The sequence below is a fragment of the Bactrocera dorsalis genome, chromosome 1 (assembly GCF_023373825.1).
Source record: "Bactrocera dorsalis isolate Fly_Bdor chromosome 1, ASM2337382v1, whole genome shotgun sequence".
NCBI classification, from domain to species: domain Eukaryota; kingdom Metazoa; phylum Arthropoda; class Insecta; order Diptera; family Tephritidae; genus Bactrocera; species Bactrocera dorsalis.
The window spans coordinates 101,743,804-101,770,010 of record NC_064303.1 but is presented as its reverse complement, the minus strand read 5'-3'; the positions used below and the strand labels follow the sequence as shown (position 1 = coordinate 101,770,010).

The window sequence follows — 26,207 nt, the reverse complement described above, 5'->3', positions numbered from 1 at the left end:
ATAGGTGAAGGGTAAACAGACCAATAGCTAAACCTACACCTGGACCTAAACGTAGATTTAGACTTAGACTTAGACTTAGACTTAGACTTAGACTTAGACTTAGACCTAGACCTAGAACAAGACCTAGACCTAGACCTAGACCTAGACCTAGACCTAGACCTAGACCTAGACCTAGACCTAGACCTAGACCTAGACCTAGACCTAGACCTAGACCTAGACCTAGACCTAGACCTAGACCTAGACCTAGACCTAGACCTAGACCTAGACCTAGACCTAGACCTAGACCTAGACCTAGACCTAGACCTAGACCTAGACCTAGACCTAGACCTAGACCTAGACCTAGACCTAGACCTAGACCTAGACCTAGATCTAGACCTAGACCTAGACCTAGACCTAGACCTAGACCAGACCTAGACCTAGACCTAGACCTAGACCTAGACCTAGACCTAGACCTAGACCTAGACCTAGACCTAGACCTAGACCTAGACCTAGACTTGGACCTAGATCTAGACGAAACCTAGACCTACAACTAAATTTAAACTTCGACCTAGCCCTATAATTAGACCTAGTCCTTAACATAGACCTAGGCGAAGAAAATTGTGCAAACAATATTTCATCTAAATAACGAAATTCCATATATGTATTTCACATATTACACATATTATTTAATCAACAAAGTTTATAGAAAACCAAAACACGCTAAACGAAAAAAACATCTAATAATAAAATATTAGAAACCGAATTATAAGCACATTTATGATTGTAACACAACTTCAAGAGAACTATTTAAGTGGACCTCGATTTCGTAGCTTCCTCAGCTATCTGTTCGAATATGTAATTCATATTAAGCGAAGTGATCGACAAACTCTCAATATTCAGCTGAAATGAATTCAAGCGCAATGTCTTAAATATAACAGCCAACGTCGTGCTGTGATATGGAATGACGAACTGCATAATAGTACCCTCTTGCCTGCAAGCATAAAACCAAAAATATTATGGCATTAAGCATACAAAAATTTGCATTGCTCGACACAACTTACACCAATCTAGAATTCGGAAATGTTTTGTCCATAAAAGCAGTTAAGCGGAAGTACACCTTCAGTGTAACGCCGTGCGGCGTATGCACCTGCTTCTTCATGCGCATCGAAACCGAGTAACCGGCTACAACCGCTTCGGCTACTTGCTCCGGTCGACCGATATGCAACAACTGACCTTCGTGCATGACCGCAATTTTTGTGCACAGTATCTCGGTATAAGTGTTCATAACGGATGTAATCGCTATGGCTGTGCCACGTTTACGCAAGCCATCGATCAGGCGATACAGTTGACGTCTGCCATGCGGATCCACACTCCAACTGAAGTTGCCGATACACAAGAGTGCGGGCTTCTTTAAGATCGCTATGGAATAAGAAATGCGTTCTCTTATACCCGAACTACACTGTGACAAACGCATGTGAAAATGTGAGTGTAAGCCAAAATGTTTGGAGAAATCCTCAATGATATCGTTGATTTGATGACGTGGGTAGCCATATAGTATGCAAAATGTCTTCAAAACCTGATAGCAAGTCATTTGCGGCTGTACGAAACCCACCGTGGGCACATAACCGATATTGGCGAGTGCTTTATTACGCTCTTCCGTGATTTGTACACTATTAATGCAGACGCGTCCAAAACTTGGATGATACTGTCCCGCGATAAGTCTTAGCAAAGCATTAGTGTAATTACAGTTAGTGCCGATGATGCCGAACTTTTCACCGCTGCAAAGGTAAAAGAAACAGTTTGAGACGTCTTTGGTATTTTTGTATCAATTGTGTGTAGAGCATACTCACGGTTTAATTGTGAAAGAGAGTCGATCCACCAAAAGTTTGCCCTTCCAAATATAACCCAAGTTCTCACAAATTACGGAATAGTAATAGCGTAAACGGGGACGCAGTGTCTGCACGTGTATGGCTTCGGCTGTGACATTGTCCGGCTCGTTAGCGTCACTAGCATGCCGTCGCTTATATTCTTCTAATGCACGCTCGCTAGGTAAATTATCAAATTCGTAATATCGCATTTCATTATTTCCTTTTTATGTGCTAAACTACTTACTAGTTGTCAAACGGTATGTTGGCCGTGAAGAAATACCTGTACTCGTATATACATAATATGTACCAGGAGATAGCTATAATCATCCATAAGTAAAACATATCTTCGTCTACCGAAATTTTAGGTGTTTCTGTGTAAAAAACTCTGTATAAAAAAATATTTGTTAAAAAAAAGTTAACTATCTACCACAACAGTTGGGAATCCTTTGACAACGGCCCAAAACCACCGAAGCAATATTTATATTTTCCACATTGCAAACGCGACTTCGTACATTAAAGTCGTAGAGGTTCTCAATAGCTCGGCAAAATGAATATAATGGAAATATTCGTGGTATGAATAGTAAATTATCGGCATGGGGTCTTAAGTCTCTGGAAAACACTATAAAAAACACGATGCCGATAACATGTATTGAGGTGATTTTCAAGTATGCGCCGAAACTGTTTTTAAAAAATAGCGCACTCAGCACATAGTTTGTCATAGCCACAGCAGTGCTCGCCAGCAGCAGTAAACCCAAGATCCAGCCTGAAACGATAGCGTTAATGATGATTAAGCATATTGCATTGACTGCTTATTGCCAAGAATTGTCATAAAGGAAACGAACTCTCAAATCTTCAAAATAATTGCACACAAAACTAGCTTCTACTATCGGTAATGACGTCTAAAGGAAGCATTGGCCCGTTAGTAGTCATACTATCATATTCTACATTTCTAACATTTAACAATAATGTTGTCTTCTCTTTTCGTCGAAATTTTGACAATTGTTTGGATTAACTTTTTACCGCTTTCTTGGTCTTTTGTACCTATATTTTATTACAAATTGATTGAGCTATCAAAATTATTCTTTAAATGTCTTCTATAAAATATGTAGCTCCGTCCTTTTTCGACTTTGAAAAATTAAACTCTTATCTTTAATCGCAAGTGTGATAGCCGTACCTCCTTAATTTTCTAGAATTGTCGTTCCTTACATATTCCTCGATATTAATGGGTCGTTCACTAAGTAATTTTGTTTTTTTCAGCGCACTTTAAACACGATTTTTTTTATTCTGGAAAATATTTTATGAAATTATATATTCTGCATTATGATCCAATACATCTTGAAGGAAATGGATGGTTGCCACAAAAACCTGATCCAAGTACTGATTTGAGGTGAAGGTTCTACCACTAAAAAGCCAGACACCGGTACAAGTAATAGTCCGAAGGTGCCATGTCTGGAGAATATGGTGGGTGTGGTAGCACAACTTATTCTAGCAGCAAAAGTTTTTAGCGAGCCATCAAACTTGTATGAATCTCGCATTATCTTGGTGGAACTCTACACATTTTCCATTAATCAATTCTGGCCTCTTCTGTTTGAGTGCATCACTTAATTTAGCCAGCTGATCACAGAACACTTCGGAATTAAACGTGATAATGCTGAAAATAAACGATCGCTTTGTTATTTTATTTTATTTTTTTTTTTTCGGTGACTACTGGTCTTCGGAGAGGATTGGGCACAGCACACTTAAATTCCAATCGTCGGGCATGCTTTCGTCCAACCATATTCTACGAAGAAGCTGATACATACATTTGAACAGCTCAACCGGCAATCTATCGGCCCCCGCAGCTTTGTTGTTCTTCAGACTGGTAATTGCTTTCGAACTTCTTCATAGGAAATGGAACGTCCGGCGGAGCAGTGTACCCTCTACAATTTCAATCTGCTTTGGGCATCAGTTACTGGATCACCTCTGGAGACTCTACAAAAGTATGCTCTGATCTTAAAACTATTTATTAGTGGCTGCTCTTTTCGAAGAATTTTCGAGTATTGCCGCTGTTCGGGCTCTATCTTTTTTTGCCTGCAACTGTGTCTGGCTTTCTTCTTCAACTCTCGGTATCCATCCCATCACACGTGTTGTGGTCGGTCATAACGTTGTGAGGTAGCCAGTTTGTTTTCTCTCCCCTGAGACACGGCACTCCTAATCGTGCCAGCTGTTCTTTTACATTTTCCGAAAGCCAATGGTTTTGTTTGGAGCTGTTCTTAAGAAACTTGAAATGCCGTTCCATAGTTCCCTTGTACCGAGTTGCTGACGAGTCTCCCAGAGAGCAGGAGTGCAAGTAAAGTAGAAATTCGGTTGGCTGTCAGTTGTGATTGCAGTTTTTCGACGTCGAACCTTCCTTCTGCTCCATTCATTTTTGCTGCACAAAGGCGGGTGCGCATCTTGGTTGCAACAAGACATCTCTGTCACCGAGTCAATGCAAGGACCTCGGTACATAGCCACGCCTAGAACACTGAAGACGAGTATTCCGTCTATCATAACATGATCGATCTGATTGGTCGCTTTTCGATCCCAAGACAGCGAGGTAGTGTAGGACATTAACCAATTGAGCAGCGGCACCTTCCCAATTAAGGGACCGGATAATCCAGATGCATCCCCTTACGTCGAAATTCTTAATACATTTGCGATGGTCGTCATCAAGAGGGGTCTCTCATCCGAGACTGTTGTTGCCTTTCAAACCAGCGCACAACACCGGGGATGGGTGGTTCGCCTTCTCACTTTAGCTCGCCTTATAACGGATGTTCTTTTGCTATCCACAGGATACTTGGTCTAGGATGGAGTCAGTTGTAGAAGTTCACGCAATTTGGAAGTGACCGGAAGTCACTGCTTGAGCCATATATAAAAAAATCGATTCTGGTCACCCCCAAGTTGCATGAACTTCTACACATGACTCCATCCTCCCAAACCTGAATCGACTCTCTTTCATAACTTCGCTCTTATCCAGTAAAATTTTCAGGAAATGCTATTTTGGATCTACCATCTTCATTAGGTTACCAAACAAAAACCATTCCAAAAAATTTGAGAAAATATTTTACAAACACAGCTTACTAATATCAGCTGTTCGAGCATATAACGGTTAAGCGGTTGAATGGGGAGTTGACAGTGAGAAAGTTGAATAAGCGCAGCTGTTCTCAAACGAAATTACATAGTGAAGGACCCACCATAGACAAATGTATATGAATATAGTAACCTTCCATGTTAATCTCATATAAAAGTCAACACGATTTTTGGGTCTGACATCTACATGTTAAATTTTAGTTTCTCCTATGACAAAAATAAGGATAAACAATTTTTTTCCGGTTAAAGTTTGCTTTCGTAGAAATTAGAGCAATTTTTCGATTTTTAAGCAGAAATGACTGATTTTTATATTTTTTCTACAATTTCACTATAAATTATAATTAGAAAACTTTTTTTAGATACAAGAGTCGTTTTTATACAATATGTGTGATAAACTATAATATTTAAATGTAATATAACAAGAAATTACTGTCTAAAAGTAAATATTTTTTGTATTTCTTTTATGCTCATATGAGCTCTCTCGTAATAATATACTTATCGATGTAGATCAGCCCAAAGCAAACTTAATGAATTAAATATTAAAATTTAAGTGTTTTTCAATGTCTGGAATCAGAATTCAAGCATGAGAACAGAAACCCCAAGAAAAATATTTTTTTTGTTGACCGGTGTTATGAATTATTATTCATCATACTTACGGAAAAGTAGCGGTGTTATATATTTTGACGGCAACACCAACCAACCCAAGAACGTGATAATTGTCAAAGCAATGCAAATTTTGATTATATCAAAAATAAATATGGATATCCAATAATTAATTCCACCCAAACCAGACAAACGCTGTAAGCTTTCAAATTCGCTTATGCGTTCCGAGACCAAATTGATGGAACGTACGGAATACAAGTAACACATGATCAACGCCATGTGGAACGCTATTCTGCTGCCCATATTGAAACGCATTGGAGATATCTCTCTCATGTTGACATTACTCTCTGGTGGCAATAAATCCAAGGAAACGTTTAGCTTAGCATTAGTCGTGTTCAGCAGGTCCCTGAAAAATAGTGATAATATGCAGTCATTAACTCATATTACTTTATAATGTATGTATGTTTCGGGTAAATATTACAGTAGTTAACAAAAATTTAAAATCGTAAAAAATATTATAACGGGTGATTTTTTTGAGGTTAGGATTTTCATGCATCAGTATTTGACAGATCACGTGGGATTTCAGACATGGTGTCAAAGAGAAAGATGCTCAGTATGCTTTGACATTTCATCATGAATAGACTTACTAACGAGCAACGCTTGCAAATCATTGAATTTTATTACCAAAATCAGTGTTCGGTTTTTCCGCTTTTTTATCGACAAATTTTGTTCAGCGATGAGGCTCATTTCTGGTTGAATGGCTACGTAAATAAGCAAAATTGCCGCATTTGGGGTGAAGAGCAACCAGAAGCCGTTCAAGAACTGCCCATGCATCCCGAAAAATGCACTGTTTGGTGTGGTTTGTACGCTGGTGGAATCATTGGACCGTATTTTTTCAAAGATGCTGTTGGACGCAACGTTACGGTGAATGGCGATCGCTATCGTTCGAAGCTAACAAACTTTTTGTTGCCAAAAATGGAAGAACTGAACTTGGTTGACATGTGGTTTCAACAAGATGGCGCTACATGCCACACAGCTCGCGATTCTATGGCCATTTTGAGGGAAAACTTCGGACAACAATTCATCTCAAGAAATGGACCCGTAAGTTGGCCACCAAGATCATGCGATTTAACGCCTTTAGACTATTTTTTGTGGGGCTACGTCAAGTCTAAAGTCTACAGAAATAAGCCAGCAACTATTCCAGCTTTGGAAGACAACATTTCCGAAGAAATTCGGGCTATTCCGGCCGAAATGCTCGAAAAAGTTGCCCAAAATTGGACTTTCCGAATGGACCACCTAAGACGCAGCCGCGGTCAACATTTAAATGAAATTATCTTCAAAAAGTAAATGTCATGAACCAATCTAACGTTTCAAATAAAGAACCGATGAGATTTTGCAAATTTTATGCGTTTTTTTTTTAAAAAAAAGTTATCAAGCTCTTAAAAAATCACCCTATATAATCGTATTTCACTTACCAAAGGTACACGTTGTGCAGAATGTCTAAAAGAATCGGTGCGACATTTGTCAAATAACCATTGAACCAGCCAATCACATGATTACGTACGGACAAGCCAAGTATCATGTTTACGTTTAAATGACTTTGACCCCCCTCGCGTTCGAGATTCATTATGTAATCATTAATGTATTGATGTTTAATGTTTCTTATCTTTATATTACTATTCCGCCAATACATATAGCGATTATAGGTTTCGACAAAGGATTGCACGGCACTGTCGGGCTCCGCGCCAATATGGAGCAGTGTAATTCCCTCTTTGTAATCAGTAATGCCATTATCCAAAACCGGTACTATTGTCATATAAGGTATCATAAGGGTTGCGCAGAAAAATAAGCAAAATATCGGTAGCACTGTAGCAATCAGAATATAGTATGTACTATTAATTATGAATAGTTTGTAAAACATTGCAATCCATTGATTATATAACTTTTGATAGAAACTGACATTGCGATGTATATTTGTTTTCATGAAAAGTGCTTCTTCATTGTGGTCATCGGTAACAATGCTCTGACCATTGAAAATTCTATAGTAACGTTTACGGTCATCGTATGCGGGTCGCTCAGCACCCAGCTTACAAAAGAGTTCCTCAACTGGTGTCTCGATTATTGTTATATTGATGATGCCTAGTTCCTCCTTGGCGTTTTCCAACGCCCTGATCACAGTTTCGAGCACTTCAACGTTAGACGATTCAATGTGATAGGATAATTCCAGCACAAGGTCACAAGCGGCCACAATGTCCGGTATGAATTGACTTAGCAGCTGGGTAACCTCCTCCGACTTACATTCTTCAGATTTGGATATAAGCTATGGATAATAGGTAACATAATATTAAAAGTATTAGTAGTGAAATGAAAAACAATAAACAGTATGAAAGAAACTTCCCATCCTATCAGTTTTCCGAAAATTGTATAATTGCTTGCGATAATAATCTCTATCAAATGAGTTTAATCGTTCTATAGTGGGCCGACTTCAACGATTCCGACAAACAAACTTTTATCTCAAAAACTGAGAGACCAGTCCGGATTTATATTTACATATAACGGATCTCCGCCGTTTCCTCTGAGTCTAGGTCTATGTGTAGGTATAGATCTAGGTCCAGATCTAGGTCTAGCTCTATGTGTAGGTATAGATCTAGGTCTGGGTCTACGTCTAGATCTAGATCTAGTTCTATGTCTAGGTCTAAGCCTAAGTCTAGGCCAAGGTCTAGGTCTAGATCTAGGTCTAGGTCTATGTTTAAGTCTAGATCTAGGTCTGGGTATAGATCTGGGTATACGTCTAAATCTAGATCTAGGTTTAAGTCAAGTTCCAGGTCTAGGTCTAGATCTAGCTCTATGTCTAGGTCTAGGTCTAAGCCTAAGTCTACGTCTAGGTCTGAGTATAGGTCTGGGTCTACCTCTGGATCTAGATCTAGGTTTAACACAAGTTCCAGGTCTGGGTCTAAGTCTAGCTCTATGTCTAGGTCTAAGTCTAGGTCCAGGTATAGGTCTAGATCTAGGTCTAGCTCTATGTCTAGGTCTGAGTATTGGTCTTGATCTACGTCTAGATCTAGATCTAGGTGTAAGTCAAGTTCCAGGTCTAGGTCTAGCTTTAGCTCTAGATGGATATTCAGGCAAACTTACCAAATGACAACCAAAGCAATACATGGATTTAAGAAACTGCGCAGTTCCGGAGCTACTCAAACGTCCTTGAGCCAACATAATAATGTTATCTGCATGTAACTCCGGTTCACGACTTAAATTTGTCGATACCAATATTACACGTCCAAATTTCTCACGTTCCAATAGTTTCCAAATAAGTTTATAGTCACACACATCCAATTTCAGCACAACATCGTCCAGTAGCACAATCTTACTGCCACCGATAAGCGCACAAGAAACAGCCAATTTGGTTCTCTGACCACATGTCAGATTCTCAGTAAGCGTATACTGTTCGCCATCAAGCTCTAAAGCGGCCAAATACTTATGCACCTCTTTGGTTAGATCAGTTGGATTTAGACCCTTCAAACGGCCAAATAGCATCAGCTGATGTTTCACATACAGATTGCAGAAGAGCAGCGAATCGTTGAAACAGATACCGATAAAATCGCGTGGACTGCCGTATTCTTTATTTAGAGTATCGCCCTTGAAATCGATTTTGCCCGATGTCGGTCGCTTAAAACCGGCGATAACTTCTAATAATGTGGTTTTGCCACTACCATTATGACCCATCAGCATAGTGATTTCATCCTCATACAAACTGAATGAAAGATCCTCAATAATAATTGTATCGCCGACTTGCACTGTGAGTGCCATCACATCCACGGCGGGTGCTTTATAATTTGCTCTAACTTCAAATATGATGGTTTTCGAAAATCGATTACTATCTGTGCTGACACGTATGCGTTGCGGCTTGCGTTTAAATACTTTCGCCAGTTTGCTCAAAGTTCGTCCAATAATCGGTGCGAATATGCCAATCAAAGCTTGAATTATGCTCGTACCACACATTATCAAAGAGTAAGAGCCAATGCTGTAGTAAACCGAATGACCATCCTCTCTAAAGAAATTCGACCAATTCAAACCATCGTGAGTTTGTAGTCGAAATAGATTTTGCAATGCCAATGCAAATGCCGTATTGCCAAGTAAAGATATGTATGGATGTAAAACATCGCTCAACGGTGACGTGTGATTGCCAATGGCAAATGGTGCATACAACATAATCCAGATAATGGGTGCAGCGCAAATTGCCATATGAGAATTACGAAATAGTTTAAATATCATATAGCAGTAGCTGAGCGTATTTATATTAAACGCGGTAAAGAGTGCAAATAAGCAAGTGTACGAAGATTTACTGAAGACACCGAAACCACTGTTCCAAGGAATCTGAAAATCAAGTAATGAAGATATAGTTCACTGTTAGCAGTATTAGCTGTAATAATATTACAAAGAGGAAATACTTGGATTAATTATTTTTTGACGGATTTGAAAAATTCTTTCACCGTTAGCAAGTTTGAAAAGTTCGCGGTCTACAATAGTTAAACAATTTTTATTGAAAAATTTAATTTTTTTATTCAACAAGAATTTCCTTTAAAAATAATACACCGATAATAGCGACCCTCCAACTTTTCGATACCGTTTTTGATTTACGATTTGTCCTTTGCTTCAAAATAGGCCTCATTTTCCGCCATCACTTTTTCATACCACGAATATTTTTTCCCAGGGGGCATTCCTTTAAGATCTGAGAACAAGAAATAGTCACTGGAGATCAGATCTGGAGAAAACGGTGGATGCGCAAGCAATTCGAAGTCCAATTCATAGACTTTAGCCATCGTTTCTACTGACTTGTGCCACGACGGTGGATTGTTTTAGTAAAACAGCACATTCTTTTTTCTCAAATGCGTCCGATTTTAGAATATTTTGTCTTTTAAACGGTCGAATAACCCTAAAAGTGCTTGATGCTTTTCAAGGTAGTCAATAAAAATTATTCCATGCGCAGGCCAAACTACAGACGTTAATCGACTATATCCCTTGCTTGGAAGCGAGCTCATTGTGAGCTATCTATTCGGATGACTGTCGATTGGACTTCGAAGTAAAATACTGGAGTTACATCTATTTTTACAGGGTTTCAGCAAGTAATAGGACTGAGTCGATTTAAAAAAAAATTGTAAAACCAATCGTTACAATTCTTTAAAAGCTTTCAAAATAGGCCCCTTCTGCGTCGATGGAGCCCTGCCAGCACGATTTCCAAGCATTGAAGCCGGCAATGAAGATATTCTTCGAAAAAGCCTTGAGAGCCGAGGTGCATGCTACTTGGTTCACCTCTGTCGTCTCAAAATGCTTGCCTTTCATCGGTCTTTTCAGGCAAGGAAACAAAAAAAAAAAGTTCAGGGACCACATCTGGGCTGTAGGGCGGCTGCAGAAGCGTTGTGATGCCGACCTTGTTTAGGTTGCTATTCACAAGAAAGGCAGTGTAAGCCGGAGCGTTGTCGTGGTGCAGCTTCCAATCGGCTGCAATGTCTTGTTGGACCTGACTGACCCTTCGTTTGAGTCTTTCGAGGACTTTCAAGAAAAACTTGGCGTTAACAGTTTGTCCAGGAGGAGCAAATTTATAGCGGACGATGCCTTTGATGCCAAAGAATGTCTTCTGAGCATCGTTTTCACTTTGGATTAGCTCATTCTTTCGGTCGTTATCAGCAACCTCTTCCCGGCCCTCCAAAAAGCCCTGGTGCCACCGAAACACACCACTTTTTGCTAAAGTTACATTTGGGTAAGCCTGCTTGATCATATCAAACATCTCTGTCGCAGATTTATCGAGTTTCACACAGAATTTCATTCCGTATCTCTGCTCTAACGAACGCTGCATTTTCGGCTTACACCACTCACAGAGACACGTAGCGCAAAAATGTTTGTCCTAACTCTCTAAGTGTTCAACCGCTTGTTCGTTAGCCAGGATCATCCTCCACAGAGAACAGTCGCGGCGGGAGAAGATCAGTCCGATTACTTTCCAGACCAACTCTGTAAAAACGCGTCTTTTTAAGGTTCAAGCTAACTAAAAATCCTATGGATTTAATCCTACCAGCATCGTCTATATGTTAGACCGGGACTTTTCATGTGGCTTGCTATTTTATAGGGTCTTCGATGTTCTCTTCTGGGAGTTACAAGCTTCGTGGTAAGCGTAATACGTATACCCTGTATAAACATTTTGCTACCATTTTTGAAGGAGTTTCAATTACGAATGCTTTCTAATATTATTTTCAATGATTTATGCGCATATTTTTTTAATCACGATATTATATCACTGATACTAAAAATATAATTTCGTTTATGGTACTTAACTACTTTAACTGAACAGTACCTTTAAAATTATTAGCAGCAAAGTGGTGCTAATGGATATAGAAATCAGCGAGAAGACAAACCAGCTATAGAATTGTATGAAGTAGGTCACATCGAAAATCGCCAAAAGCGAATGCAATTGGGCTTCACGCTCATTGATTAGGATCTGAAAAATGTTTAGCGATTATTGTCTTCACTTTGCATTTGTTACTATGCTATTACCCTTAGCAAATACAGGAGCGTACAAATATATGCCACAGCTAATACCAGCGATAAGCGTAGCTCCAACGCTTCGGAAAGTGGATCGTAATAGTGTTCGGCTATTGGAAAACGGCGCAGAAATAATTCATCGCTCAGCGATTTGTTGCATGTCAAATAAATATAAGCTTCGGAAATTGTTTTCTGTATCAAAATGAAGCCTTCACCCAAATACGGCACGAAACCCATGTGACGCTCGTGCTTCTCAACATTCGGAAATAAATATCTGGTGTCCCATGTTTCGCCTATATATTCCTTATATAAACGCAATTCGCTGGGAAAAATAATTTTATACTCCAAACGATTCGGATATATGCCAATTTTATATATGGATTCCGATTCAATATTAAAGACGCTTTCGTGAAAACAAATGCCGGCCAGATAGTACTCAGTTGCCATTTTCGCGCGCAGTTCTTCACATGTCTTGAAACTAATATATTGATCACTTCTTAATTGTAGTCTGTCCGTCAATGCCATAATATTAACGATTGCCTCAAAATCTGGCGCATAGGCGATCACCAGCTGTGGTGCGTACACATTGTACGAAGGACTTAAAAAATAATTGCGAACATGCAGTAAATTAGGAGGAAATAAGGTTTCAATATTATAAGCATATCACTTACGCGCCCAAATATTTTTCAATTGCACTCTGACGTCCCACAATGATGTCCAACAGCCGTTTCCAATTTGCATCAATGTCCTCGATTCTAAACGGCATGGCTGTTATGTGCTCAGCCGAAATATTAAACCGCAATATGATCACGATGAGCGCACAAAGGCTCGGCATTAGCAGCGCGACAAGAAACTCCCAACGCGTATTCCAGTGCATAAAGCAGTCCTTCCAAAACATCCATTTGAAGCGTAACCAGTTGTAGTTGGTCGGCTCCAATTCCTCCTCGGAGCGTCCGGAGCTCAGCGCTGAGCCGTCCGATGACATTTTCAAGCAGCTGACTTACAAGCAGCAGTTTTAAATCATACAAATTGGGAAAAAAAATTCAAAAATTCTAATTTTAACAACTGACAGTTGAAACTTAATTTTTTTTTTTGCTTTCACAAGTGACGCAAGTCACAGTTGCGCACAGTGGTGGGAAACAGCTTGTTTCTGCTGCTTATGCGCATAACGTAAAGCAGATTTGTACCGAAATTTTTTATAAACATGCATCATGCATTACAGTTGACTGTCACGGCGCTCAGCAGTAACTGAAGATCAGTTTGTATGAAAGATATATATTGTAGTGATCCGATCTCAAAATTTGTTTGATAGTGAACTGTTGCTTTGAACAATAGTTTAGGTTAGTTGATTTAGAAATCTTACTTGGACTACTGATTGCAGAGCTTTGTGAAGCCATAGAAATAGAACGCCTCTAGTTTTCGACTAGAAAGTGTTGCAATGTTTCCACTTCGTCTTCCTTCATAAAGTTTCCGCAATTGGCGTCCGGTAAGTTTCTCAACCTTACGGGGTATGACCTGTCAGAATCCCCGTATTTAGAGAGAGACTAACCTTACTGAGGGGAAAGGACTTGATACCTTACGCTTAAGATTTTGCCAGAAAGATCTTGCAACATGGCAGATGCCGATTGTAGTCCAGCATTGCCTAAGGTCCCGCGAAGCATAGCTATTCAGTAGTAGAACAAACGAAAAGAGTGGAACACCGGCCCATTCCCTTTCAACGGATAGGTTGCCTAGAATACCTTTCTTTCTTGCTCATGAGATTTACAGTTGTCTGTGATTCCGCTGTGGCCTATCACTCATACTAGTCATATCACAAAGTGACTCAATGCCATTGATAATGAAGTAAGGTATTACTTAACCCATCCTGAACGCAGGGTTTGTGAGTTTAATCGCCCTGCTATCAGATTGGATAACCACTTTTTTGAAGGAGGCTTCACACCGGAGCTGAAAACCGCTGCTTCCTTAACGGCCGCAATATCGGCTTGCAGAACTCTGAAATAGTCATTGCCCTTGCCCAACGTTCCCCTCAAACAATGACCCTTACGTAAAGAAGCGCATCACCACTCTATCCACTCACAACAATGGAGGTGTGTGGGCGGAGAAAAAGGTCGCCAGGTTTTGGTTTCGTAACTCTATGATCCAAAAGATTTGGTTAAAGACAAATCGTCTGAGAATTTCCGAATATCCAGACATGTCTTCATTTAGAAACCTAGATTATCTGAGTCTCATAGCGTCTTTCCCGGCCATACACCTTCCGCCGATATCTACTGGCAATATATATATGCAAAGTTACATTAAGTGTCCTGGTTGGTGTGAATCTTTGAGGGCCACACATGTTGATGAACGCTGCTCATTGTAAGCTCTATAGCCCTCCACTACACCAAGACCTCATAGAACATAATGAACTCGATTATGGTGTCGTAGAACCAGAAGACTACTTTCGGTGGGAAGTGCTGAATGTAGGGTGTTTGAGCTTCAATTTAACCTCAAAGCTTGTTGCGCTCCTGTTAAATGGTCTCTTGGAAGGAGACTCCTTATAAGCCAGTCTCAAAAGTTTTCAGTAAGAAACTTGGCCGTGACGTGGGATCTCTTACCAGCTTTCGGGATGAAACTTAATCTAAGTCTTATGAAATTCGCATAGAGGAATGCTAGTTGCATGACAGCTACATGAAAAGCTTTCCAAAGTCGTTCCAACGGAGTGGTGATCTTCCTCTTCCCCTACTTCCACATAAATCTTTCGAAGAAGCTTTCTGCCGAAAACTCCTAACGCCCACTTATTACATATTGTCATCACCAAGCCTCTGCACTATGTTGCAAGACAAGTATAATAAGTGACTTGTAGACTTTGGTCCTTGCTCGCGGAGAGAGGACTTTTCTTCTCAATTGCCTACTCAGATTTCGAGGCTGACATTGTTGTTGCTGTTAATACTGATTCACAGATAGACTTCGAAGTTATGACTGTCAACAGTGATGTGGGAGCCAAGTCGTACGTGAGACGACTGTTTGTCTGTAGCTTCAATTTGGTTGTTGAAGCCAATTATATCAATTTTATCAGCGTACGCCAGCGGCTGTACACTTTTACGGAAAATGGAATCATGTGTAGAAATTCACGCAAGTAAGCAAAGTTCTCTGAGCGCCATTCATTTGAGAGTGATCCGAACCCAATCTCTTACATATGGCTTAAGTAGCTCGCGACTTCCGGTCTAAGACCAAGTGTCCTCTAGGTAATCTGGGTAAAGTAAAAAGGCGAAACATTCCAAAAAAGAAACACTCCCCCAAAAAAGGAAGAAAGCAGCCTAGGATGAGAGACTTCCCATGGAAAATAAACTCATGCTCATAAAGTACCAGACGAAAAATACGTTTTATAGAGTTTTACTTTCAGCTGGGACTTTCTACCCAGTTCCTAACTTGATCTGTAGCCATCCACTTAACAACCGTTCTTTAAAAAAAAAAGATCGAAAACGGCACAGTGTATTTCAAAAATTGACGAATAAGGTCTCTTTATAAATTCAAAGACTCACTTTCCTTGCATGTTGTATGTTTTGACAAAATGGTCACTAAAAATTCTGTCGATGAGGCCGTTAATGTTAAAAAAGAACAGCATTTCTTTAACTGAACTTGAAAATTTATATTTCAAATATTAAAAATATTAATTCAATATTAATTCAATTATAACTCAACTAAATGAAAATTAAGCGAACGCAACAAGTTTCTAATGAGATGCCTATATAGGCTATATTTGCAGGTAGTTCAGTGTGTTCATAAGCTCTTGGATTTACGCGCATCATCGGCTATCAACTCGAATATATAATTCATGTTGATTCTAGTGATCGTAAGACTATCGATATTCAGCTGAAATGAATTCACGCGCAGAACCTTAAATAAAGTGCCCAAAGTGGTGCTCTGATAGGGTATATAGTATCTCATTATTGTGCCCTCTTGACTGAAATCATGGAAATTGTTATTATTATATACGAGTAAAGATAAATCTGTTGTCGGCACTTACATCAATTTGGAGCTGGGAAATGTTTTTTCCATAAAAGCGGTTAAGCGAAAGTAGACCTTCGAGGTGACGCCTTGCGCTGTTTGCACCGTCTTCTTCATGCGCATCGAAATTGAATAACCTGCGGCAATTGCATGCGCTATCTTTTGCGGTTCGCCGATATGCAGAAAACGTCCCTCATGTATGACCGCAATCTTAGTGCAGAGTATCTCGGTAAAAGAATTCATAACGGACGTAATCGCTATGGCCGTGCCACGTTTACGCAAGCCATCGATCAGGCGATACAGTTGACGTCTGCCATGCGGATCCACACTCCAACTGAAATTGCCGATACACAAGAGTGCGGGCTTCTTTAAGATCGCTATGGAATAGGAAATGCGCTCTCTTATACCCGAACTACACTGTGACAAACGTGTATGGAAGTGTGAGTGTAAGCCGAAATGTCTGGCGAAATCATCAACGATTTCATGGATTTGATGACGTGGATAGCCATATAGTGTACAAAACATTTTCAAAACCTGATAGCAAGTCATCTGCGTATGTACACAACTAACAGTGGGCACATAACCGATATGGGCGAGTGCTTTATTATGCTCTTCCGTCATTTGTACGGCATTGATGCAAACACGTCCAAAACTTGGTTTATCCTGCCCAGCAATTAGACGCAGCAATGCATTCGTATAGTTACAGTTAGTGCCGATGATGCCGAACTTTTCACCGCTGCAAAGTTGTTAGAAATACTTGTAGTTATTAGGCGGTTTTGATTGTATTGTTTTTTAAGGGGTTACACGGGTTTCACGGCTACGAAAAAAACAATATTTTAATTATCATATTTGGTTCGCTTAGCATTCTAGAATATTATCCTGAATGTTGAAGATGTTCCGAGTGATAGTTTTGGATATACGAACTAGAAAATTTGCCAGATACTACTCCAGCAATATCAATTATCAAGTATGATATGCTGAGTTTAGACGTGGTGAAATGAGCTCTAAAGACGATGAACGCAGTCGATTCCCAAAAAAAAGTTTTTAGTTTTGAGATTTAAGTTTTGAAAACATCAAAAAAGTCAAAAAAAGATTTTGGATGACCGTAAGGTGAAGTTAGTCGAATAGCAGACACTCCAAAGATATCAACTGAGTGTCTACACCGTATTATTCACGAATATTTTGTATAGGAGAAAGATCTGAGCAAAGTGGGTGCCGCGCGTGCTCACTCTTAACAAAAAACATCGATGATATGATGATTCGGAGCAGTATTTGGAGATGTTCAAGCTCAATAAAGCCGAGTTTTTGTGTCGATATGTGACAATGGATGAGACATGAGAGACTGCTGGTAATAAATATTTGAATATTTTTCTTTGAAATTTCTACAAAATGTTTGTAAATAAAAAAAAAACGGCCAGAACTGATCAACAGAAAGGACTTCGTCTTCCATCAGGACAACGCTAGAGCACACACATTTTTGATTACTCGGCAAAAATGGGGAGAGCTCGGCTGGGAGGTTTTGATGCATCCACCATATAGCCCTGACCTTGTAATATCGGACTTGTTTCATCAAATGCAGAACGTCCTTAATGGAGTAATGTTGTCTTCAATAGAAGCCTGTGAAAATTACTTGTCGCAATTTTTCGCCGAGAAACCAGAAAAGTTTTACACTGATGGAATAATGTCTCCAGGGGGAAAATAGCAAAAAGTGTTTGACCAAAATGGTACAAATTTGGTTCAACAAAGTTCATTACACATATAAAAAAATAAGTTGAAGTTTGATCAGAAATACGAAAAGACTTTTTCGACTACCCAATATGTATATATGTATGTTTCGAATAATAAAAAGTTTTAAAAAAATTTTTAGTTTTTTTTTTTTCCTGAAACAAAAATTTGAGTTTTTTCTCGAGAAAACCCATGTAACCCCTCAAAGCTCTAGATGCTTTACTTACGGTTTAATAGTGAAAGATAGACGATCTACCAAAATTTCGTTTTTCCGAAAAAAGCCCAAATTTTCGCAAATAACGGTATAATAATGACGCATACGCGGTCTCAATGACTGCACGTGTATGACTTCGGCTGTGACGTTGTCTACCATATAAGAATCGCTAGCGTGTCGACGTTTGTATTCGTCTAATGCACGATCGCTTTTTGAAAAGTTGGACAATTTTAGTTCTCACTTCTTATTTACTATGTAAACTATAAAAAAACTAATACTTACTAATTGTCAAATGGTGTGGGGCGCTTAAAGATATCACGGTATTCGTAAATCAGTAAAAAAATCGCGCCGGCAACGATAATTAACCATAAGTAGAGCATGTCCTCGCGCACCGAAATTGTCGGCATTTCTGCAGTTGAAGAAATTATACATTTTCGCAATGTTACACCAATTGTTGTACAACAAACACTCACCACAGCAATTTGGTTGCATTTTACAATGTTCGAAAGACACTGCGGCGAATTTGATGTCCTCATTCTCGCACAATTGCAATTGTATATTGTAGTCATACAAGTTCTCGAAACCACGACAAAATGAATACAAGGGAAATAGACGTGGTAGAAACATTATTGCTTTGATATAAGTTTTGAAACTTCTGGAGAAGAGCACATAGAAGATGGCACCAAGCGCCTGGAATGCTGAAATTTTCAAGAAACCACCGTAGCTACTTTTGAAGAAGAAACAGCTGAGTATATAGTTGGTCGAAGTTAAGGCAGCGCTTGTCGATAATAGTAAAAAGAATGCCCAACCTATAGAATTGAATTTGAAATGTCATTTGATATGCTTTGTACGAAAATTGCAGTAACACTTACGTAAGACATCCGTCGTTAAGTAAGCTGAGCTTAATAAGAACCACGATAGAATGGTGAAGCTGGCCACAACGACAAATGTTTTGACCATGTCAAAGCAAAACATGCTTGTCCAATAGTTTAAGCCATTCATACCGGCCAAACGCTGCAGGCCCTCAAAACCGCTTGTACGCTCCGAAATCAAGGCAATTATACGCACGGATATTATGTAGCATATAATAAAGGACAGGTGCAAAGCCATTATGCTGCCCATGTTGAATGTCATTTTCGATAATTCCTTAACATCAATATCTTCTTCAATCGGCATCAACTCCAGCGATACATTGATCTTGGCATTGGTCGTATTTAGTAGTAGCCTGTAAAAGGAAGAGATGAAGCAGACTTTCACGAGTGTTTGGCGCATTGCTTGTGTTACCAGAGATATGCGTTGTGTATGAGATTTAGAACGAGCGATGGCACACCCGGCAAATAGCCATTGTACCAACCCACCACCTGTTGCGTCATGGACAAGCCAAGTATTAACTTTTCATCCAGATAATTGTAGGGCTGCTGTCGTTGTAGCGACAATATATATTCGCCGATTAGTTGATTCTTGATATAAGTGACTTTAACATTGCTATTACGCCAATACATATATTTGTGAAATGTCTCGGCAAAAGAAGTCATTTTTATGGTTGGCTTTTGTGGATAGCTAATCAGAGTTATGGCATCCTTGTAATCGCTTATGTCACAGCCTCTTTCTGGCATCCTTTCGATTACGGGCACTATGCCGATTATACAAAGTACGACGGTCAAGAATGGCATAAGCAGGAACAATGGTAAATAGTGTGCATAGGAATTTTGTATGATGACAAACTTGTAAAACATGGCACTCCAGTGAGTAAAGCACTTTTCATATGCACTCATCTTATGTTTTATATTCGCTTTCATGAACAACGTGTCGTCGGCAGTGCCCTCGGTAATGCTTAGCCCATTGAAGATTCTGAAGTAGCGTTTGCGATCATCATAGGCGGGTCGCTCGGCACCGAGCTTACAAAAGAGTTCCTCAATGCGTGTTTCAATTATCGTTATGTTGACAATGCCCAGTCTATCTTTCTCCTTTTCCAGCGCATTTAGTAGTGACTCGAGTATTTCCACATCGGTGGATTCGATGTGATACGATAATTCCAATATAAGATCGCAAGCGACCACAATATCATCCAAAAAAGTGCTCAGCAGTTCGGTTATGTCTTCAGACTTACAGTTCTCAGATTTCGATATGAGCTATTGAAGGAAAAGGTGTTAGAAAATCAAAACATAACTTGTGTGAAGGAAACAGAAGGAGTAAAGTATATGATTGGATTCCAAGAAGGGCAGCATCAGCTGCATTACTGAAAATTTGTAAAACGGCGTAGCATTATCAATACGAGGCATCTCTTTCTCTGCTTATATGCCGAAGAGGGATATGTGTAAGACAAGAAGTCGTAAGCAAAGAGACGCAGTGAGCTTTTTAAAGCAGAGGTTGGAGTTGGTAGGGAAGGTTGTAAAGAGAGTTTTATATAAGAAGCGCTCCGTCAATCTTGGCTTTTGGCTATCGGACCACTGTAGTATTTTTCAAGCAGATTTAAGTAGGTGGTAGACATACTGCTACGAAGTGCGACGTCTTTTAGGGAGATGAGCTTTCACTCGGACAACAGAACAGCAATACTAGCGTTGAGCTTGCTAACTGTGTGCTCAAAGAGTGTCTGTTTTCACTAGAAATTGCTTTAAGCTACTTCATTATCAGCGAGTCTTGCATGTCTGCCTGCAGCGGAATCGCAAGCAACTGCAACGCCGATAATCTAGCCAGAGCAGAGAGTAGAATGGGACTGAGTTGGATTTCTATGAGCATTTTGCTTTCTAGCACTAGACCAATGGACCTCGGCCACGCTTAGCAGAGTATAGGTATAGGCCAAGTTGGCAGCCCTAGGCCATATAAAAATCTGGATTCGTTCGCATTAAGTTTTAAATTAAAGAATTCAATTTTCCAGAAAAAGAACTTACCAAATGACATCCAAAGCAATACATGGACTTTAGAAACTGAGCAGTACCAGCACATTTTAAACGTCCTTGAGCAATCATAATAATATTATCAGCATGTAGCTCCGGTTCACGACTTAAATTTGTCGATACCAATATAACACGTCCGAATTTCTCACGTTCCAATAGCTTCCAAATAAGTTTGTAGTCACGCACATCCAATTTCAGCACAATGTCGTCCAGCAGCACGATCTTACTGCCACCAATAAGCGCACACGACACCGCTAACTTGGTCCTTTGGCCACATGTTAGATTCTCTGTGAGTGTGTAGCGATATTTGTCAAGCTCCAATGCCTCTAAGTACTTCGTGCTCTCTTTTTTGACATCAGTCGAATTTAGACCCTTTAACTTGCCAAATAAGAGCAATTGATGTGCCACATACAAATTACGAAAGAGCAGCGAATCGCTGAAACAGACACCAACAAAATCGCGCGAATTTCCAAAGTCACCAGTACCAGTGGTCTCTTTAATAACTATTTTACCAGAAGTCGGCCGCTTAAGACCGGCAATAACTTCTATTAAAGTGGTTTTACCACTACCGTTATGACCCATCAACATGGTGATTTCGTCCTCAAATAAATTGAATGAAACTTCATCGAGCACAAATTTCTCACCAATTTGCACTGTCAATGCCAATACTTCCACAGCTGGAGCCTTGAAATTTGCACGAACCTCCAGTATAATTGTTTTCGAATAGCGGGTATTTTCCGAACTAATACGCACGCGCTCCTTCTTACGCGGATTTAGTTCTTTTATCAATTTGGAGAACGTGCGACCAATAACCGGTGCACATATACCCAGTAATGACTGCATTATGCTCGTGCCACATATTATGATGCCATAGGTGCCTACAGCATGGTGTGGCGTAGACCAGTGAGTTTTAAAGAAATTATGCCAACTAACGCCTTCATGATATTGAAGTTGAAATATATGCTGTAATGCTAGCGCCAGAGCTGTATTGCCAAATAAACAAACATACGGATGGTAATTGGGGAATAAATCGATGCCGATCGAAAATGGTAAATAAAGGACGATCCAAAAAATGGGCGCTGCACAAATGGCCATATCGCGGTTTCGAATCAGTCTCGATATCATATAGCAGTAGCTCAGTGTGTTTATATTATAGGCGGTAAAGAGAGCAAATAAGCATGTTGAAGACGTTCTGCTGAAGACACAGAAGCCGCTGTTCCAAGGAATCTGAAATGGTTATAGATATGAGAGATATTTGTTATTGGTATGGTTTCGAGATGCAAATTTACATTTAATAGAATTTTTCGAAAACGATGAGAACACTTTCTAGATGTGCAGAAACTTCTCGAAAACGCCAAGTATGAGAACATCTCAGCTATGCAGATACATCGTAACTCCCACTTTCAGTTAAATGTATTCTCACGTACTAGAAAAGCTAACGATTAGCACACTTACCTTTAAAATTAGTATCATGACGACTGAACCAATGGATAATGAGATTAAGGAAAAAGTAAACCAGCTATAAAACTGTAGGAAATACGTCACATCTAAAGTGGCCAGCAAGTCATTTAAGCCAAGGTCCTGTTCATTGACCAAAATCTGAAAATACATTAATCATGTCAACATAAAATAAATGCTCGTAGCTGAAGTATACCCACTCGTAATAAATACAATATTGTGGTTATGTACGCCATGGATATCAATAACGACAAACGCATCTCCAACATTTCCGAAAGTGGATCATAATAACGCTCGGCTTTTGGAAATTTCCTTAATACAATGTCATCTTCAACCGTGACGTTGCAAGTTAAATTTATATACGCTTCTGAGATCGACTTCTGTATCATGATAAAACCTTCCGTTATATAGGGTATTGGACCACCTTTACGTTCTTGCTGCCCTAAATTCGGATATACATTTGTTGTGTCCCATGTTTCGCCTATATATTCCTGATATAAGCGCAACTCGCTGGGAAATATAATAATGTAATCCAAACGATTTGGATATATGCCAATTTTGTATATGGATTCAGTTTCAACATTAAAGACGTCCTCATTAAAACATACTCCAGCAAAGTAGTGTTCGGTCCTCATCTTCTCGCGAAGTTCATCGCATGTGTTAAAGGTTATAAATGGACTGTCCCATTCGAACTTATTAAATGTGAACTCCATTATGTTGTTAATTGCTTCGAAATCTGGCGCATACGCGATGCCAAGGTGTGGTACATATGGAGTATGTACTGGACTGGAGAAAGCAAACATTGAAAGCGCAAATATTAAATTAGAGTAGAATAATAAAAAAAACAGGTTAAACATGTTTTTCCATATTTTCAAATTTTCAAAAAGTTATTAAATGTTTAAATTCGAAAAAGTTGGCAACTCTGCGAATATATATACATTTTCTTAACTCAAGATGTTTTTATGTAAGATTAGGTATTTTCGTATTTTCAAGGAGTCAATTTTTTTTATTTATTATTCGGAAAAGGTGGCAACACAACAAGACTAAATTTTGTACTATTATAAATTTTAAATTTCATTACGATTATTTTTTCAATTTACATAAAAAACACACACATTCATTTTGAGAAAAGGTGGCAACACCGTTTCATATTATGTGTATATGTTTGTATATATTTTTTAACTCAAGATTTTTTTGTACAATATTATGCATTTCAATTTTTTCAAAAAGTCAACTTTTTTTTCGAATAAGGTGGCAACACTGCAAGACAAAATTTTATAACTTAATATTAGTAATTTTATAGTTCAAATTTCGTTGACATATTTTTGTTTACAAAAAAACATAAGCTTTCAATTCGAGTAAAGGTGGCAACACCGTTTCATCTTTTATATTATTTTAATCTAGATTTCTTGATATACTTTATTTTTTGGTGTAATTTATTCTTTCAAAAAGTAAATTATTTTTATAATTATAATACGGTGGCAACACCGTTTCAATTTATACATCTAAATATTTTTTAACTCAAGCTTTTCGAAGAAGGATGTAATCGATATACAGGGTAGCTGGGGGTTAGGGGAACAACAGAAACGATTTTTAGCATCAAATGGTATTATGTCGGTCTGGAAGACTTCAATAGACCAGCCTACATTGACACTAGACCAGAAGGTCTGGACTGATCTCAACTACTCTAGGTATATATGGCTTATTGTACCTAACCTGCAGCATTTCGACTTATTTTCACTCCCCATATATAATTGTTATGATATCTTAGATACTGATCATACAGTCAACGAGAGTAACGGAAACTAATTTAATAAAAGCACTGGTCTAGGAGAAGTACGGTACCGATTTTTTCAACTGGTCACATTATTATCAGAGAATAATGTCCACATAGTTTTATTAATATATTTTATAGATTGATCCATGTTTCCTATATAAGGTCTGAAGGATCTAACCCCTTAGGTCTACATATTCGGTATGTGGTAGCTTGAAAAAGTATAATTGGAAGCCAATCATTTTTAATTGAGACTTGTCTTCGAAACAGTCTGACATAGTTTAAATTCTGTCTTATGTGAGATGGATGTGATTTTAGCCAAATCGGACTACAATAAGCAATTTTGAGTTGAATAACACTTATAACTACTAAGATCTTCCTATATTACTTTCAATATGCAATCACTTACTTATCAAAACTTTCTTCTAGAATACCTCCGCGCGTATCAACTTCGCGTATGACGTTCCTCCATGCTTTTTGAATATCCGTGTCGCCATAAGTTATGGTCGTGAGGTGTTCGGCGGGTATGTTAATGCGTAGGATAACTGCTATGAGACTGCATATGCTGGGCATAAGTACGGCGAATAGAAATTCCCAGCGTGTGTTCCAATGCATGCAGCAATTTTTCCAAAACATCCATTTGAAACGGAGCCAATGGTAATTGGATGGCAACGAATCGTCTTCAGAGTGTTCGCTGCTGAGCGGAGAATTATCGGAAATCATCTTTATACAAAGCGGTTTTCCAATGAAGTGAATATAATTCAAGCGCACGGAAGAAGTTTCTTCTATGAAAATTATTGACAACTGAAGAAAAAAACTGAATCAAGAATTGTGTAATATTACAAGTGAAGAAAATTTGTGTAGTAATGGAAAACGGTTGCTCACAAAATTCTATAAATATTACTCAACATGGGTAAGTGAATTAATTTCGAATTGAGTATATTTGTACGTAAAGATTTTTGAGAAATTTAACTTATTATTATTAGCAAATCTTTATTTAAAAATCTTCATATATTTTTGCTCTACGTTGGCGTAATCAATGCCATAACTAAATATAAATTTAGGTCCTTGTCGGATACATATATACCTTTTTACGAAACTATTGGGTTCTTCCTTGGTACTATAACTGTGGGTCGGTGTGGTCGAGAACACAAAACTTCGGCAGATCCCTCTACCCTTGCGAGGTCACAGCAGTTGCACATCCCAAGTGCAGACTAGTCGCTATGTACTTTTTCCTTCCAATGGATGCGTACGCGACCTTGTTTTCATTGTCCATCTATTGATTTGGAATCGAATGATTCATCTTCCATGCGCACGACATAGCCTAACCAGTGTGTTGATTCGATTTGTATGTGCTTAGCTACATCCATTTCGCCGTAGAGCTTATACAGTTCGAGTTTCCTCTCGGTTCGTCAGCGTTCATGTTTCATGTCGGGAATGATGAGAGGCATATCGAGCGAGGGAAGGAATTGCTTCCCAATTGTCTACCGATTTCAGTAAAGCACCAGTCGTGAAGGTTATTCTGTGCCTAATCTCCAGGCGGATCTATGCTGGTCCGAAATATACAAAGTCTTTCACGCGTTTATAGGTCGAGCTTCCAACAATGCCGTAGTTCCCAAAATGCTCGAAAACCTTATGTGTGGCCTCATGGTACTTTGTCTTGAAACATGCATTAAATTGAAGGTTTCATCCGAGGAAAATATTCGGTGGATCTCCCTTGAACAGATGTTTGTCCTTTGTGCTCCAAAAAACTCCTTAAAGTACATCACCTTATAGATCGACGAAACGTTTTGAGCGCACCACAAATTTATTTAGACGGTCAATATCAATCTCAGCCAAAGATATGTCTACCGAAATATTTCAATCTTAGTGTGGCGGAAGCCCGGGTAATGGAAAAGAAAGTAACAGGATGATTCCACCTCGCTTTCCTCCATACATCTTTGACAAAAAGTGCCCGACAAAATATTTAGCCGCACCGCATGTGAACCTATTAGGCAGTATCCAGTTAGAGCACCTACACTTGTGACAAGATTGATAAGTACAAGATGATCGGAAGACCT

General features: G+C 39.0%; 2 protein-coding genes across 2 annotated transcripts; both read right to left on the bottom strand.

The window, feature by feature from the left end:
• Positions 1 to 673: 673 nt before the first annotated feature.
• LOC105231254 (ATP-binding cassette sub-family A member 17-like) lies at positions 674 to 22,448 on the bottom strand. The gene is made up of 20 exons (XM_049454514.1): positions 22,371 to 22,448; positions 20,910 to 22,142; positions 19,303 to 20,150; positions 18,891 to 19,243; positions 18,492 to 18,827; positions 18,301 to 18,427; positions 18,032 to 18,226; positions 16,099 to 16,815; positions 15,860 to 16,035; positions 12,764 to 13,091; positions 12,105 to 12,690; positions 11,905 to 12,048; positions 8,694 to 9,932; positions 7,034 to 7,878; positions 5,612 to 5,964; positions 2,275 to 2,610; positions 2,092 to 2,218; positions 1,830 to 2,024; positions 1,041 to 1,757; positions 674 to 970 (listed from the first exon to the last, which is right to left on the bottom strand). Exons 1-20 carry the CDS (start codon positions 22,386 to 22,388, stop codon positions 787 to 789), a joined length of 9,057 nt encoding a protein of 3,018 aa, XP_049310471.1. The 5' UTR covers positions 22,389 to 22,448; the 3' UTR covers positions 674 to 786.
• A 69-nt stretch (positions 22,449 to 22,517) lies between these two features.
• Positions 22,518 to 25,057, bottom strand: LOC125779267 (uncharacterized). The gene is made up of 2 exons (XM_049460327.1): positions 24,557 to 25,057; positions 22,518 to 23,159 (listed from the first exon to the last, which is right to left on the bottom strand). The coding sequence occupies exons 1-2, from the start codon at positions 24,868 to 24,870 to the stop codon at positions 22,535 to 22,537; spliced, it is 939 nt and encodes a 312-aa protein (XP_049316284.1). The 5' UTR covers positions 24,871 to 25,057; the 3' UTR covers positions 22,518 to 22,534.
• Between the last annotated feature and the right edge of the window lie 1,150 nt (positions 25,058 to 26,207).